Raw genomic sequence first — 17,910 nt, 5'->3', positions numbered from 1 at the left:
TGTCGTCTCCGAGGAAAGAAGGAACCCGCCAGCAATTGGCATCTCTCTTTCAAAAAATCGCACACGATGGCGATACTATCCCCTCGTTTAGCGATGCTACAATTATTCTTTTTTGCAGTGCTTTCTGCACTATTTACTACTACTACGAACGCCAGAGATACAACGTCGTCGAGTGAGGATGGGGGATGGATTCTTGTTAATGAAATTTCGAGAGCTTCAAACCAGAGCTTGTTATGGGGCCCATATAGGCCGAATCTGTATTTTGGGGTCAAACCAAGAATACCGAATAGCTTGATTGCTGGTTTAATGTGGAGCAGAGTGGATGATTTTAAGAGTATCCAGAACAGTCAGTATTAGCTTGGATAGCCACATCTACCCTTTGCTGAGCTATGCTTTCTCACGCATATGGAATAGGGTAGGCAAAGCTGACTCAATTCTTTTTCAGGTTTTAGGCATGCCTGCGAACAAGGTGATAACATGGCCGGATACGGGTGGGAGGAGTATGATGTCCGAACTGGAGGAAATCAGGTTATCCGCGATCAGGGGAACATGATCGATATCCAGACTCAGTTCGTCAAAGTTGAAGGCGGAGAGCACGGTTAGCCATATCTGCCAGTAATTTATTTGACTTGTGAGCGAAGAAACTTACACAGGTGGCATTATCTTAGGTGGTCATTGGGGTGTTCGTATCAGTGGAACACCAAGAGAAGACGGTAAGTGGCTTGATCCAATACTACCGATATAAGACCTCAGCTAACTTACCCTCAACTATAGCGCCCGCTGACCTCAAAACTGCCCTTTGGTTCTATGTTGGCCTTGAGGGATTTGGAAGCGTCTCTCTAGTTAATGAGCCCGATGGAAGTGGGCTTGAGGGTGCAGTGCAGCTAGAAGGCTCTATCCCGCGCCTTGGAAATTTCAGAATTGATGTCACTTCTGGTCCGGAAACAAATAAAGCTCCTAGAGTGATTCACCCAGCTTATTGGGCTGAGAAACCACTCGATAGGACTTTATACCACTCTGTTCAAGTCCCCGAGGATCAGGTCTGGAATGCGAAAGGTTGGTTTGCCTTTATTATTCTAAGATGAGACAAATTCTAACTAGTACTACTACCTACTAGAATTCTTATTTGTGGCCCTTCGAGACAATATCGTGGATTTGCAAGAAAGATACGGCAAAGAAAATCATCCACCTCCATGTCAGACCTTCACTGTCAAGAACAAATTTGGGCCGGGAAATTTGCATTACATTCAGAAGGTCTTCGAAGGCGCTTTTGAGGTAAGTACACTTATTATCCTGTATATGCGGAGGATTTGAAGCTAAGTAACCTTACAGTTCGACGTTCTTTATACATCAGCATCTGCATTGGAACCCATGAGCTGTACGGCTTCAATTACCCGAGTTTTTTATTTTTAAGAAATTGTCGATTGCTGATATCTCGGTAGCCGAAATACTCACTGAGACAATCAAGTCTGTGAGCTCATCATTTCCTGAACGTTTCGAAAAGATCTTCCCGCGCGAGGCACCTTTTGATAAATCAAAGTATACCAAATTTGCACATTCTTTATTTTCTAATCTTTTGGGCGGTATTGGGTACTTTCACGGCACCTCTGTCGTAGACCGCACATACGCAAACGAATATGTGGAAGAAAATGAGGGATTCTGGGAAGAGGCTGCAGAAGCACAGAGACGCCCTGGTGCAGCGAAATTAGAAGGCCCAACAGAGCTCTTCTCAAGCATTCCCTCTCGCCCATTTTTCCCAAGAGGATTCCTATGGGACGAAGGGTTTCACTTGATTCCGATCAGCGATTGGGATATGGATTTAACCCTAGAAATTGTGAAGAGCTGGCTTTCCCTGGTAGATGAGGATGGTTGGATTGGGCGAGAACAAATCCTAGGAGATGAAGCTAGAACCAAGGTGCCGGTGGAGTTTCAAACTCAATACCCGCATTATGCAAACCCACCAACACTCTTCTTCATACTAACAAAATTTATTGATAAATTGGAAGGATTTCAGAGCCCGGGTAAGTTCAAGTTCAGTCCATGGGACCCAACAGAGTGTTGACCGATAGTAGATGAAATGCTTAGCCAAGAATCCTTTGGGAATATGTTCTCATCGGCTGACCTTCCCACGGCACATTTGAAAAACTCGGAGGCCGCATTGCAGTATCTTCGGTCGATTTATCCACAACTACGTCGCCACTACTTTTGGTACCGTAAAACCCAATCGGGTGACATAAGAACATGGGATAGAGAGGCATACTCTATGAAAGAGGGTTACCGGTGGAGAGGCCGTACTCCGGAACATTGCTTGACATCGGGACTGGATGATTATCCCCGTGCTCGTCCCCCCCACACAGGAGAACTCCATGTTGATCTACTATCATGGGTCGGCATGATGACGCGCTGTATCAAGCGCATAGCGGTGAAAATTGGCGAGGCGGAAGATGCCGCGGAATTCGACGAATTCGACTACGCTATTACAAGAAACGTGGATGATCTACACTGGTCAGACAAGCACGGCACATATTGCGACGCCACCATTGACGACTACGACGAGAGTGTGCATGTGTGCCACAAGGGATACATTTCGATCTTCCCGTTTTTAGTCGGTCTTATGGACAAGGACTCGGAGAAATTGGGAAAAGTCTTAGACTTGATTGAGGACCCTGAGCATATATGGAGTGAGCACGGGTTGAGAAGTTTGAGCAAAAGTGATGAATATTTTGGAGCAGGAGAAAATTACTGGAAAGGGCCTGTGTGGATAAATATCAACTACCTTGCTATTCAGAGATTACAGGTAAAACGCCCATCCTAATTGTTGCGCTTTTATCTGTGCGACGCTTTCCTTTGCCTCGTTATGCATATTGGCGGGACACACGCTAACGGATGATCAATTTGGAACTTTAGGAGTACGGCTCTGTTTCCGGCCCGCATCAAGCACAGGCAGCGAGAATTTATACCCGCCTAAGGAAGAATGTGGTAGAAAACGTTTATCGCGAATGGGAAACCACGGGATATGCGTGGGAGCAGTACGACTCGGAAACTGGAAAGGGCCAGAGAACTGCACATTTCTTGGGTTGGACATCGCTTGTGGTCAAAATCATGAACATGCCTGAGCACGTTGCAATTACGCCCACTCCAGGTGTTACTCCAGACGTCACTCCAGATGTCACTGCAGATGCAGACGCAGATCCTGAGAGCGCTTCCCCCGAGAAAACTTCCTCCGAGGGGTCTTCTGATGCCACTTCTGGTGCTGATCCTGAGGGAACCCCAGGTGTCATTGCCCATGCTGATCTTGAGGATACCTCTAATGCCGATCCTGAGGTTACTCTAGATGATAATAGAGATTCTAGTCATGATTCCAACATCAGGGATGAATTGTAACGGATGGGAAAGGCCTTAGTTAATCTTAAATTGGCGTTTATTTAGTTTGGAAAAGTATAAGTTAGAATATTCGGAGTGCGTTGAATATATTTCTAAAAACCGAGTGATATCCTGTGAACCAACATAAGATTAAAGGCCAAAGCCACGCGTGTGCAAATTTTAGTTGAAACAAAATGTCGTCGGAGCCAGGAATGAAGATCGGCACTCGGTTCAAAGCAGGGCGAATAAATGCAGAGCCGGACAGATCTCCGGAACTACTCAAAGGCATGTCTTGAACAAGAAAAACAAAGCTCTGGACAGCGGAAGGACGCCACCACTAGAACACCCGTTACGAATATTTCTCCCGAACGATACCAAATCTAGCTTTTTTCGGAGCTGCTCCGCTATTTCGAACCCATTAATTCTAATTCAATGTCTTAGGCTTAAGAACGGCTCTAAATCCTTCTATCTTTATTGTGTCACCACTAATCACTCATACAGACAGCCTCACAGACTACTCCGATAGCCAAAAGCTTTACGAATGGATGAATGAGATATATTCGCGAGGGAACCATGCATGGAAGAGAAGGGGGGCTGCTTACTCTACTGACCTCAAATCTCCCATGACCAGCATATGCCTCTTTATTACCTAAGTTTTGCACTTTGAAGGCGAATATGTGGTCCGTTCATCCGAAGGAAATCGTGGCTTTCAGGGCTATTTAATTACTTATCGTTCCTAGGGAACTCGCCGACTTGCTAAATTTTAGTCCCGGGAGTTGCTCCATTCGATTTCTTCTCGCCAAACATAAGCAGCCAAGGGTGGTAATGGATGCGGTGGAGCAGGTTGATTTATTGGTGATACCTACCGTTAGTAGTTTAACCCTAGACCCTAGACGCCGGTGACTAATCGTTCTCAGTGTAAGTGATAATTGGTGCCTGAACCTCAAGATTCTGAACCACGAGACTGATCTATTAAATTTAGTATGTAAACCTAACAAGCATGTGCAAGCAAAAAGCCCTCACCAAGTGCATGACCTCGGTGGGTGATATCCTCGTGCACAATATCAGAACTTACCGACTTAGAAATGCCATAAGATGAAAACGTGTAATGATATGTTCAAGTCTTTGTAACTCGTGACATCTGGAGTGGTTGCCATGAGTCTCAGATCAATCCGGGTTCTGGGGCACTGCGGACGTCACGTATAGTTGCACCTCTTATAGTTTGAGGTTACAAGTCCAAGCAATAGTAGAGACCGTTAAGATACAATCTAAGTGTGTACGACGTGAAGGTATCAAACTACATGTAATTTGTGATCTTACTATTTCACTAATACATGTAATCAACATGTATCTATTCTACCAAAATCCTAAGTACATGGCTAATCCAATAAGATTGCGAAGTTATTTCGTGTCTTGCCAGGATTCACTTCTTTCTTTTTCTCTAACCCTGAGACTTGCGTTAACTCTTTCCTCATCAAACGCCACAGCTGATAACTCAGTTTAGCGCTCAGTTTCGAACACACGAGAGTGTAACCAAGGCTATTCATAATTTCTACAAGGAGGTCCTCGTCGAGATACCTCGAGTTTGTGATGCAAGGGGCTGGAAGTACTAAGAAAAGAGATGGAAATAACTCTGAAATCGGAGAATCATCCTGGGCTAAAGATACGTCTCGAAGAAATTTTGTCGTCCGTCGAAGCATTTCTCCTCTTGCAGCCGGCAAAGGCACGTAGTTCAGAACCAGAGACAGTGAGATGGTATCGAACCGCTCGCTATCGTCCTTAGGAAGAGGACGTTCCATGAAGTCTTGTGTCTCAATACTCGGATGTCGAGAGTTAAGATCAATCCGCTTCACATCAAACATGGACGACTTGGAGCAAGCATTATCCGGACTCAAAGCTCCCACTTCAAGGAGTCTGAATCTTTGCCCTCCGACATGGCCAGTCGTATTGTCGGCTTTGCCCGACTTTAACTTTGATGATCGCCGAGTTTCCCCGATCCACTCAATAAAAATTTTCGATGAATCACCTCCCCGCTGGCTCGACTGACCACAAATCTACAATGACGCGTTCTAAGCAACATTTTCTTTTTCGACCACCATCGCTGGGTATCGTGAGATCGTGAACTTACACTTGCTTGTTGGTATTTTTCTAATCCACCGTTTGCTTCGATCTCTGCCTGTATAGCCGCCGCTGTATCGACGTCATTTTTTTTCAAAGCTTGGGAAAGCCTTTTGTGTAGAGTATGGTGTTTTCGTATAACAGTCCTTCCGGTCTTGGACGATAAGGCTGACGTGGTAACGGGGTGGGCGTGAGGCACGGGAAGCACGCTGTCCTTAGTCCCGGCGTTACGATGTCGAGACAGAAGGATCGATCCGGTCCGTTTCGGCTTCTTTACTCGTGTCATGGCGAGGTGAGGTCGATGTTAGGTCGCAACGCGCAACGTGAGTGGAGGAAAAAGAAATGAGGAAAGAGAGAAGAAAAAAAAGATGGCTTCTCCAGCGGGCGCCTCCGCGGAAGAATTCTTTTCAGAAATCTTTAATTATTGAGCTCTCAGCCCCCCCCCCGAAATATCGCAAATAGGCCTGGATAAGCTTACACGGCAGTGCCTGAGAGAGCCTGGCTCGGTTAGATACGTTGGACTCAAGTGCCGGGCTGGTTAAGAGGCACCAAGACTTTGGTTGTGGGGAATCGTGGGCGAAGATCAGACAGGGTCCACACCACTCACCAGGCGGCTGGGCTCCTCTATCTTCTCTACCGTCACCTTGCGTCAGGATTTATTTTTTTCACAAGCCAACGTTGCTGACAAGAAGTAACATCTACTGGTTTGGATCCCTAGGTAGGAGTGGGATCTTCAACGTGATCCTGATGACTATTCTGTACCTGAAATAATCGTTTTAGGCAGCTGCATCACAGGGCAACTTCACGTCAACGACATCCGATTCCTCACACTTATCACCGTCAAGAGCTCTTATAAAGATAGAAAAGAGGCAAAAATCAGATGAACTGGACTGATCTGTTGTCGTCTGCACTTCGTCAACTCAAGGGCCCCAAGCATTCATGTTATCAACGTCGCTCACAGCGCCTCGTCCTTCCCTTTTAATCAACCTTCCTGACGGCACCTGCATGACGAGAAAATCACAACTCTCTGAATATCGGGATGCCAGGGGAAGTTATGATACAGAGTGAGTTTATCAGCAAAGTACTACATACGCATTGTATTCGGGAATAAGGCACATAATATGTCTTGGAGTTGTGTTCGGACTCAAGCGTGCCCACGTGCTCTAGCAATAGTGACGAGCCCGTTCTTCGTCCACTAATATTCTACAAGTAATACAGAGAAATTGTTTGTACATTCCTGCAAGCCGCCAGATCTGGAGTGTGGAGATTTAATGCTTACTATATTTAATATAATCGTTGCGAAAAATTCGAAATCCCTGCCTTTCAGCAAACCACAACACATCGAGCTCCTCCGCCGTGGCAGATATTTGTGCTGATTTTGTTTTTATTTTGGAAAAGCAGTCCCGCAAGTTCTGGAATGGGAAGACAGACCCGATCTACATTATAAATGAGGTTTTAGACCCCCACTGACATGACGGTAAGACTGTGCCCGATCGTACCGGCGAAGGGAACCAGTTACCAGGCGCGATTGACGCACCATTTACCTGGGAGAAGAGGCTTACGATCGGAAACAAGGGTTTTCTTCTGAAGGAAACAAAAAGTGACTTACCCGAGTCACTAATGGGAATAACCCCTGCCAATCTTTTTTAATAAACTGGTACAAGCTCTTCTAGGAAATCGGGTTTCTTCCAGGTGTTGCCTAATTCTGGATCATGAGTGGCTCAATCAAGAACTATTGTAGCCATACATACTACAACACACCTTTGGCTTTCATCAACAGCGATTACTGGTCGAATTGAGCATTACGATTCTTTTGGCCAATACAATGATATCTTACTACATGGGCTACAATCAAATCGGCTGCTGCCACCAGTATCACGCAGGCTCTAGAGTTGTCCTTGTGATGTTTAAATGCAGAGAGATCGATTCCCACGAGGATTCTGTTACTGATGATGCGATGGGGAAATAATCCGGACATGCGAGACTGACGAGGAGCCCACGAAGCAACAATTGTTGTTGACGATGCTGCCCGGACTTTTTTTTGCTGGTTGATGAAAATTTAATTGTTTTCAACACAGCCATCAACAATCACACGGCAGATGGAATGCTGTCATTGCAGTGGAAATTTCCCCGACTACATGTGTAAACCAATAAACTAGGGAATTCCTTATCTACATTGGAGAAATACTGTTTATGTTGGGCACATGGTGATGCAAGTGCGATGTCTTTCCCCGATGTCTATTTGCTTTTTATCCATAATTCAAAGACATTCTTCCCCCCTTTCTCACTCGGTATTCCAAGTGTTGATAATCGGAGTTGTCAGACAATGATCTCCTCGAAAACGTCAAGATACGTACATCTGAAACTGAAATGATAGTGTCAGGAGTGATTGGGTGATCGGTTGAGCCAATTTTTTTTTGATATTCCTGCAGACGCTCGGACACTAGACCATGAGACGGCTCACTGCAAGAAAACAGATCTTTGCATGGCCTGTGCCGTGGGGACCAGAGCACTGTAGGGTAAGAAGAGTACAGTGGCAGGCGTAACCCCTTTGATTCCAGTTGACTTAATTGGGTGTATAAACTGGGGCAACGCACGCTATTCACGGTCGTGGGTCCTGACTGCCGACACAAAGAGTATCTAGTGCTAGCACCGGCAGTCAGTAGTAACAGCCACTTTGCGAGCTGAGCGTTAACTGTTCGATTGACTCAAGGGATCAGTTTCTCTTCTTGTGTAAACGGCAAGCGGGTACGGCAAATAAAGAAGATCCTCCTTTGGGTAATGAAACAGGTTTGGAAGTATAGGGGAATCTTCTATCATATTACGCCAGTGATCAGCTGTGATAAAAGTCAACAAGAGTGCGTCCTTGATTTTTTGTCATCATCACTACTTCATATGGACAGGGAGTTTTGGAAATAGAAGTCCATGAATTGGGAGGATATCAATCCCCTTCGAATAGTAGTAGAGTAAGGCTCTTCTGGGAGTAGCTGTACCACGTTTTAGAAACTTGGAACCCACCGTACCAATTACCGGCATCGTCGTTCCAAGCCACCGGATTCCCTTCATGAGTGTCTTGAACTGCCGGCGGGGCGTGCGCGCGTGGGATACCACGCGGGGAAACAATATAGTAACTACAATTAAACAAATACGTAGCACACCTAGTATAATGGGGTCAAGAAGTGCGCAGGGTCACCCTGGATCAATGCCAATGAATTAGAGATCGGGTTCAGTGCTTATATCTCGATTTTCTTTCTCCAAGAAAAGAAAAGGAAACAATAAAGATGACTTGCACTGTGTTTCCGGCGTACCGTGCGTGTAAAAAGAATATCCTTTTTCTACTTGCAAGAATAGTCATTAGGCGGAAATTCAAGCCGCAAATCGAAAAAAGATCCGGAACTGGCAACTTTTCTCTTCCCCGAAGAAAAAAAAAGGATTCTGGTGTAAGACAAGAGGAAAGTGGCAGGTGGGTGGGTGTTGTCGGAGGGTCATCTCAAGCCTCCTCATGAACAAGCATTAGCATTGTAACGTGAACCCCCTCCACAAGTGTCACACCTCAATACCGGAATTTGAACGTGGGTGATATACATTGCATACAGTAGCGCAAGATTACCTGCACGGTCTGTAATACATATACACTGTGCGAGTTGCGGCGATATTTTGACCCTGCGCCAGGTTATGCGTACGCCAGCCTCTAGCTCGCCTTACGATGCCTATCCCGAACAGCTGTAAATATCGATCTCTTTAAGTGGGGTCTCAAAAACCCCTGGCTGAGCACTGAGCGCCGACCACACTACGTCCTTGTGTCTCTGTTCCGAAGAACATGGGACAACTGTGCCCGCAGTTTGCGGCGCCCCGGTAGGAGGCGTTCAAAATAATGAGTATAAAGACTGACCCGCCAGTCCTCAGGACTTTGGTATATATGACGAATACACCATAATAACAAATACACTTCATCAACGAATATTGTCGTGAACAGTGCTTCGTTCATTCAATATGAAGGAAATCATGATTTCCCAGCTGCCAGTACCCCAAAGTTCACCATTCACTTCGACTGTTGAAGCCCCGCTAGCATCACTTATATCAAGTTTTCATCTAGCTGGGAGTAAGCTTCCTGAATATGGCCTTGAGAATGTTATTGTCCCATTAGACCAGGCGGGAACACACTTTCACGGAATTGCCAGTTTGACAGCGGGAACGTCATTGATTTATGCAGTTGTCACGATATTCCTTCTTATCGTCCTTCAGGATTACAGACGACATTCTATCATGTATGTCTCTTTTATCCATTTAATCTTTCAATACACCAAACTAACAACTCCATAGGCCCCCGGGACCATCACCTGTTCCATTCTTAGGAAATAAATGGCATCTACCACCTCAGAAGCCATGGTACAAGTTTAAGCAATGGACAGACAAGTATGGTGAGCTAGTTACGGTTTGGGCTGGACGCCGTGCTACTATTGTTATCGGAGATCCGCAAGTAGCTTGCGACCTTTTGGATCATCGCTCAGCAATATATTCGTCTCGCCCACGATTTGTGATCATGGGTGAGTATCTTTCCCACACGGCCTCAAAAAATATAATGCTAAAGAAATTTCACAGGAGAACTTTTTACAAACAACGATGCCCTCCTCACTATGCCTCACGGCGATAAATGGCGCAAGACCCGCAAGATTTTCCATAGTGGACTTCTCACAAAGGCCTGCAATAGCTACAAGCCTATACAGGTAGCCGAATCACAAAGACTTGTTATGGACTTAGTTAGAAGCCCAGAGAACTTTGGCAAACACCTGGAAAGATATGCTGCCTCATTGATGGTCTGTGTCGCGTATGGGCAGAGAGTGGATAACCTGGAGGATCCTTTAATTAAGAGGATTTATGAGAGAATGGCCTATATGGCAACACTTAATGTGTGGGTGTACCTGTCCTGTCAGCCCATAAATTAAAGAATAATCCTAACTGAGCTTTGACTTTAGACCGGGTGCGTTTTGGGCGGAGTCGTTCCCTGTACTCAAGCTCATCCCTGATTGTCTCGCCCCCTGGAAGCGGGAAGTCAAGCGTCGGGCTGAAGAGTCCACCCAATTGCTTTCTGAGCTCGCGTTTGATGTTCGGGATCGAATGGAAACGGGAGATGCACCAGCATGTTTTACGAAGACCTTGTGGGAGAAGCGAGAAGAGAACCCAGAAGCTCTTTCCGAACGGGAGATTGCATATGCGACTGGTTCTCTGTTTGGCGCGGGAAGCGATACTTCGTCCTCGACCTTGACGAGCTTTATTCTCGCAATGACCTGTTTTCCGAGAGTAGCCGCGAAGGCACAAGAAGAGCTCGATCGCGTAGTCGGCCATGATCGTTCTCCTACTTGGTGTGACGCGCCAAATCTCCCCTATTGCTCTGCTATCATTAAAGAAACACTCAGATGGAGGCCAGTTGCCGTGATGGGCGGCACTCCCCATGCCAGTATCATTGATGATCACTACAATGGACATTTCATTCCAAAAGGAACAACCATCCTGGGAAATCTCTGGGCGATTCATCATAATGAGAAATATTTCAAAGATTCCCATGACTTCATTCCTGAGCGATATCTGAGTCCGTGTGAAGATGGCACTTTGCCATATCCTCACCGTGATGGACATTCTGCTTTTGGCTGGGTAAGCCGATCTGATCCCTTGCAGTGTGCCTACTGTTTTGTTCTTATGCTAATCTATATTTGTTTTGCAGGGTCGACGTATTTGCCCCGGACAGAAACTTGCCGAAAATTCTCTTTTTATCACAATCACTCGTATTCTATGGGGGTTCAATATATCAAAGGCCCGGGATCAAATCACCGGAAAAGAGATAGTTCCTGATATCTTTGCATATACGGATGGGTTCAACTCAAAGCCACAGCCATTCCAATGCCGTATCGAGCCTCGTTGCCCCCGCGTCCTCGAGGTGATCGAACAGGAATCGTTATTAGGGGAGCAGTTTTTGGAGAAATACAAGTCCCGTTGATCATTATTTTGGGAGTATTCGGTTAAATGGGAGGCGCGATCTGATTTTGGTTTATTTACTTTTTTATTACTCTAATGGTTTTTTCTTATTTATCATGGTATATAAAGGCGATCGGGGTTTTTTTTTTTTTTTTTTTTGCTTTTTGTTTGGATTTCTCCCACAATATTCTGCATTTAAGGAACGGGTTTTTGTTTTTTATGGATGGTTATCTGATCTGGGTTTAGGCAAGTGGCGCTATTTTTTTTTAATTTTTTTTTATTGACTTTTTGACCTTTCGTCTCATGTATCCTGTATAACCCAGTGATATCAATGATAATTGATGACAAATATCTACATTTATCATGCAGTGTTACCGTCTATGCGTACATAGAGGGATGTGGGCATGTCAACACCATCTTTTACTAGTATTCAGGTGAACATGTTCGTCCCATCTTTAGTATCCGGGGAAAGGCACCAGAAAATGCTTACTCCGATGGCTGAGCAGGCCAAATCGATTGATACACATGAAGATTGTTAAATGTTAGGCTGCGAGCGCTGAAACTTCGATATTTGATGCCGATCTAGCTAGTTGTCTGCGATTTTTCATTACAGAGTGACATTACTACCATGTTGTCCCGTTTTGGTTAGCCCTGTTTATTGTCAGCAAGTAACTTCACTAAACAGGGTGTTTAGTGACGTATTATGCGCTTGCGATTCACGATACGGCAGCGATCAAAAAGAAAATAAAGGGGGCGGGGTACGTAACAACAACTTTAGAAAGTTTTTTTGATCCTCAGGTGGTGCACGGTGGCGGTACACTGCACATAGAGCAAAGTAGTGAGCTCCCTCTGTTGACCGTAGGACGAACACAACGTCACGACATATTAACGCCTCACCATCCTCTGAAAGACAATTCGCTACTCTGAAGATATCACATATCTCACTCAGGAAAAAATAAATTACAGCCTGTATGAAAGTCCCATATTTGACATGCCGAAGACGGAATAGAGCTGATATTGACAGGTCGGATATGAAACTCGGCAACTACATCTCCTGTACGATAACCATCCACAGAAGGCGCAATCGGAGAACTACAGCAGTCTTCCGATAGAGTTCGAGGCGAAGAATCAGCTAGTATTGTGCCAGCCTTCATTGATGAGGACGCTGCATGTAGGTGCCGATAATGGTCTACCTTCAGCTGCTTTGATCTCCGGATGCATGCCAGAACGTGTACATAGGATGACTAGATGCAGCAGGGTATATTGCATGTGTAGTCTCAAGTAGGTACGGTACATATGCTCCGCACAAGGCCGACTGTAGGTAAGTACATGTATGTCAATACCTATTTCAGGGTGATTTACCACGTGTTTCTAATTATGTACACCTCTAGGTATAGCTACTCTACAGTGTTCAGCCTACATAGATACCCAGGCACTTACTCGACCTACCTACTAAGAGTACCTATGTACCTACCTACCTGGACTCGCACATGAATATACACCTACATGGGCACTATGCCGATATCAACACCTCTTTCCCTCCTTTAATTGCGGGGGCGAGGCCATGTTCATAAACAGACCCTGCTGGGGTGTCTAGTAAAATCTGTAGGGATCCTTTGATTCGCTTGCGAGCCCTGCACTCCAATTACGATCTTCAAGTCCAGGAAACATGCTGCCGGAACGCACCCCAGAACGTCTCGAGAAGGCTGGTGGGTAGATGTGTATTTCTGTCCACTTGAGGCTTACGAGAACGTACCGACGGAGTCGCCTTTCGCTTGGGGCCTGCAAAGTGGATGACGAACAACTGTAAAGACACAATATTCACTTGGTTATAGGTTAACAATCTATCCATAAACGGATATGAAGTATACTGATAATAAATACCATATGCGGCTACATATACGCATCATGTAGGTACGTGCTACACATGTACGGGGGGTAACTACATATACTTACATGTTGTATTACTGATGGTACGTGGGAACTGTGCGTTTACCCCAGGTATTGTTAGTTTTGTTAGCCGAACCCATCAAAAGCCTCTGCATACATGTACTTACATATAATTACATGTATACTATACGGTCCGTCAATTATACCCGTACATACGATCGTGCTACCAACCCCGGACTTATCAAAGATAACCAACCTGGTTCATAACGTCTAACCGAGTATGGCTTAGGGTGTTTAATCTCATGACCTCGAGCCATGGGTGTTTATACAAAGACCAGATCCTTTCAAGAACTCAGGGTTTTTTTTTACTCCCCCACTCTAGTAGAGTTTTCACGAAGAAATAATGATCTTAGATGCCCTGTTGAAATTTGGGGCGCAGTTTACGCGGGCAAGTCACAGAAGACCTTGATACATAATATGTATGTACATGTAGTGTTTGTTATCTCCAAGTTTGATCAGCTGGCTGATGACCAGCATTCAGCATCGGAAGTTGAAACCGGGTCTCGATTTATGCTCTCAAATCTCGGTGCATAAACCTGGCTGACTTGCCTTGGGATAAACCTGTGTAGCAAAGACCATTCAATACGACCACCAATGTCCTGACCTGTACACACAAGGACGCGGCTATAGCGGTTTTGGCCTTGTCATAAGCAGTAACTTACTTGGAGATAGGTTCCGACTACTTCTTTTCAGAAATTGCGTAATGGGGAGTGCCGGCGCTGAATAGCGGATCCTTAAATGTGCTCGCAAGGAGCTGTGGGAATTCAAGGTGTGAGGCTTTTTGTCTGTGTACCTACGGTTTACTTACCACTTCTGTTTAATTGAGGTCAACGCCTCCACAAAACAGAAACCTACTAGCGGGTAAATTCAAAGATCATAACGTCCCGGCAAAAAAAAAAAAAGAAAGAAAGAAAGAAACCAAAAGAAACCAGGGACAACTCCGAAACCTGTCAGTCATAAAGCAAAAAGGAAGAAATGTATTTCACTATGTAGGTATTGAGGATAGCGGCAAGAACGGTACTTCGGCAATTCCGAGCAAATTGGCCGAGACAGGGTGCCCCGCAGGAACTGTGCATGCATTCGCGAGACCACATGGCACAGGCATGGCAACCCCACTGATTGGAAGATCAGTGATTTACATCTAACCAGATCAATGGCTACCAGCGTTTTCCCCTCATTGGCGTCATCGAAATGGCTTGAGTCCTTAGCCTCGGTACAAAGCTTGGTTGTTTTGGAGTGCATGCTCTTTGGCTGCTTTATTATTTGAACCCGGGTGTGTGCGCTGTGGCGCGTACATATAAGTGGTTTGTCGATTTAACAATTCAGACGTTCGACGACGCCATACCAACCCAAATACAACGTCCGGCAAGAGAGCCTTTAGGGATTAAATGACTCGGGGGTACGGGCATATTTCCAATGATATATACTCTAGACCACATACATGTACATGTATGTGGTCTAATTGAGGTTTTAGAGAAAAGAAGACGATGCTAGTTTTGTATAGATGTGCACTTTTCATTACAATAAGGAGGGGCGATTCAAGATGGCCATGGGCTAGGGGGTTCCTACCACTAATTCGTACGGAAATTACCATAGCACGGTATTACTTTACTCCAGTCAGTGGACGTTTTTAGATTGGGTTTCTCCGGCTCTATTGAACTAACCCTTGCTTATTCTCACGCAACTCGAAGATCCTGTGGCGCAAGATGCTCACTAGCGCTCCCATCAACCTTGCAGTTTTAATTGCACTTTAAACCCCAATGCCGTCAAAGAAAGGTTCAACATCCGAATCCCGGTGTGTATTACCTTCCGTACGTTGCTATGTACCTCCTCATTTATTAAGACCAGTATTTTATTGGCCGGTCGTGGTATACAAGTTTTCTTTCCCGCAAAATCTTGAATTTTGTCCCGAGCCGGGTTCGGATTATATTTCCGGTTTATCTTATACTCTGTGAGATAATATTATTTTCTCTAGGTTGGTACAGGTTGTGCATGTGCCCATAGTTCCTTCGGAGACCGGAACCGACCATTGACCTATCACAATCGTACCGATACCATCGATCACGGATTGCTAAATGCATGTGCACAATTTCTCATTTGGAATAATTACTAGCTGCTTAGCTATGACACAGTTGTAGTACTGCATATATTGTTATTGAAAAGGAAGAAAAAGCACAGTTTTACAAAAGAAGTATCTAACTAAGCCCTCAAGGCAAAGGTAGAAATGCAGCGAAAGCCGTCTATTGTTATAATAGCGTGACAAGGGGCAAGCAACAGTACATCATTATAAGTATGCAGTCAGATTCTCGAAGGGCTCAGAACTGGTGATCTATATATATAAACAGTATTATTATCAATGTCATACTGGACAGTTGACACACCAAGCAGCTAGGTTAGACTTACCACAAATAGAAGCCCTTATACGTGTCATGTATCATTGTACGCCCGATAGGGAAGAGATGATTTCCGGTAAATAAGTAGCTTTCCTTCTTCTGGGATTTTGATTGCTTCATGTCTGATATCGATATATTGGAAGTTCTCAGAGATCCTCGGGAGCTACCCAGATTCGTATTCCATTTGCCGCGCGCCCTCGGCTGATTCTTCATTACTTCAGTGAATTATATTTGCCTCTAGAAGACTAGTCAAGTGACTATTTATGATATCTATAAACCTAAGAATCTAATGGCACTGGTGGAAACTACACAAGATATGTCATTATAGATCCTGTCCTATCAATGGTCTTACATACACACACCTAATCAGAGCAGAAGTACTAATCTACTAAGATACCTGCTCTTCACAACATACTTCTGGTCCCAGGACTCTAGTTCTCCGTGCGCCATTCAGGTAAGCCTATATATATATATAATTAACTTCTTAATAATATACAGCAATAAATTCACCCGGTTAGAAGGGGCAATTCTAGCCTTTTATTTGCTGAGATGCTACAAATCTTCTGATAAGACCATGGATCTATATAAGTAACTACAACTACATATAAGTACATATTGACCAGCCGCTGAGTAGGTACCTCTACATTAATTGGAGTAGAACTATACCATAACTGAGAACTATATATATATGTATAATTGGTCAGTGTCTTTTAGAAAGGGACTGGGTTTGTGGGTGATTCCCTAGTGACAATTCAAAGCTAAGCATGAGGCGAATGTAGTACGGGCCAAGGCTTGGCTATGCACCCAGAGTACACAACTTTCGAGACCGGGGTGAATAGAGTTGTTGAAAGATCGAATTGAACCCGAAACATCCGCGTTAGTTACAGGTCTAATTTTTAACAAATATGTGTCCTACGTGTTGAGAAGGCAAGACGCACACACTGAGATCGAAATACTTCGCTAAGTGACATTATACAGTGATGTGAGTCAGATGTTGACTGACCACTATGCTTGTTGATCGAGAACACGTATCAACAAAAAAATCTTGCTCTGAAAAAATCGCGTGCATTTTCTTTCTTTTTCCTTTGATACTCTCCGCACAACTTCTATATATGGGTTCGAATCAAGTCCCTAAATTAAGGTCAACCTTCCCCATAGAAAAAGACCCACGTTCGCGGGAATTGAGACCAATTTTTGCGCTAATATTCGCTACATTTGGCTATATCTTAAAAATCAACGGGCAATAGATAGCACGGGCTTCAATGATTGTATATAAAGATTATCATAGTGCTAGTACCTACTCAAAAGTAAGGCTAGGTATGTTTCTGACATCTAGGGTGACTTCCCGGTATGTATGCCTTTCATAACGTACTTTTTATGATCGATCAGCAGAGATCTAGGAAGAGATCATTGAAACCTGTGAGATGAGCAAGAAATGGATATTCGCGGAGTACTCAAATCTTCTGCCTATCATCGGAGGATGTGTTCTCGGTTTGTCCGAGAAACCGTCATAGGTATGTGCATGTCCGGTGGATTATTGGTTGGTTGGTATGGGGTGATCTCACAAACGAAGGTTGGCCACCGTTATTTGTTCGTTGGGATATTATATAGTAGCTGGATCACTACCATTTAGTTTAGACCACCATTCGATGTTGAATCTAACGCCTTGTTAGCTGCATACCTCTGTGAGGGGGGAGGTAGGGAATACCTGTCTGCACTCCCGGGTCTCCAGTCACTGTGTCAACCTGCTTCCCGCCCCCAACTTCTGTCACGCAGTGTGGGGAAGAAGAAAATACTATATAACTGCATGTCTCATTTGACCGGATCTGCAGCTACCTGGTAGCTACATAATACTGCCCTGGTCTGATTTGGAGTGTTTCGTGCGAACCATTCAGGGTGTCGCGCCGAGGCCTGTTGGAATGTGAGACTTTCTATAGCAGAATAAGCATTTGGTAAGCATATGATATGATATGTATAGTTATAGAGCCATTGTGGTAGAAAGAAATGCATCTAAGTTATGTAGTGATACAGACAGTGTAGTGTGTTGTTTCATGAGCCGGGGTAGTACACGAACGCCGGCTTGGTGATAGGAAAATCGCAGGCTAAGAGTGAA

At 44.7% G+C, this 17,910-nt stretch overlaps 3 protein-coding genes across 3 annotated transcripts; 2 read left to right on the top strand and 1 right to left on the bottom strand.

Moving 5' to 3' along the window:
- Positions 1 to 306: 306 nt before the first annotated feature.
- Positions 307 to 3,384, top strand: LAJ45_05999 (uncharacterized protein; the record flags this gene model as incomplete). Its single annotated transcript, XM_046115567.1, has 9 exons — positions 307 to 346; positions 446 to 598; positions 669 to 713; positions 775 to 1,056; positions 1,118 to 1,275; positions 1,333 to 1,378; positions 1,443 to 2,021; positions 2,073 to 2,797; positions 2,908 to 3,384. 9 exons carry the CDS (start codon positions 307 to 309, stop codon positions 3,382 to 3,384), a joined length of 2,505 nt encoding a protein of 834 aa, XP_045971151.1.
- A 1,358-nt stretch (positions 3,385 to 4,742) lies between these two features.
- LAJ45_05998 (uncharacterized protein) lies at positions 4,743 to 5,767 on the bottom strand (the record flags this gene model as incomplete). Its single annotated transcript, XM_046115566.1, has 2 exons — positions 4,743 to 5,417; positions 5,492 to 5,767. 2 exons carry the CDS (start codon positions 5,765 to 5,767, stop codon positions 4,743 to 4,745), a joined length of 951 nt encoding a protein of 316 aa, XP_045971150.1.
- Positions 5,768 to 9,474: 3,707 nt separating this feature from the next.
- Positions 9,475 to 11,476, top strand: LAJ45_05997 (uncharacterized protein; the record flags this gene model as incomplete). The annotated part of the gene is made up of 5 exons (XM_046115565.1): positions 9,475 to 9,749; positions 9,805 to 10,028; positions 10,084 to 10,393; positions 10,458 to 11,133; positions 11,204 to 11,476. 5 exons carry the CDS (start codon positions 9,475 to 9,477, stop codon positions 11,474 to 11,476), a joined length of 1,758 nt encoding a protein of 585 aa, XP_045971149.1.
- Between the last annotated feature and the right edge of the window lie 6,434 nt (positions 11,477 to 17,910).

Source organism: Morchella importuna (genome assembly GCF_003444635.1).
Source record: "Morchella importuna strain M04M26 chromosome Unknown Morimp01GS017, whole genome shotgun sequence".
NCBI lineage: Eukaryota > Fungi > Ascomycota > Pezizomycetes > Pezizales > Morchellaceae > Morchella > Morchella importuna.
Note: the sequence above shows the minus strand (reverse complement) of the source record. Positions and strands in the feature narration are given on the sequence as shown.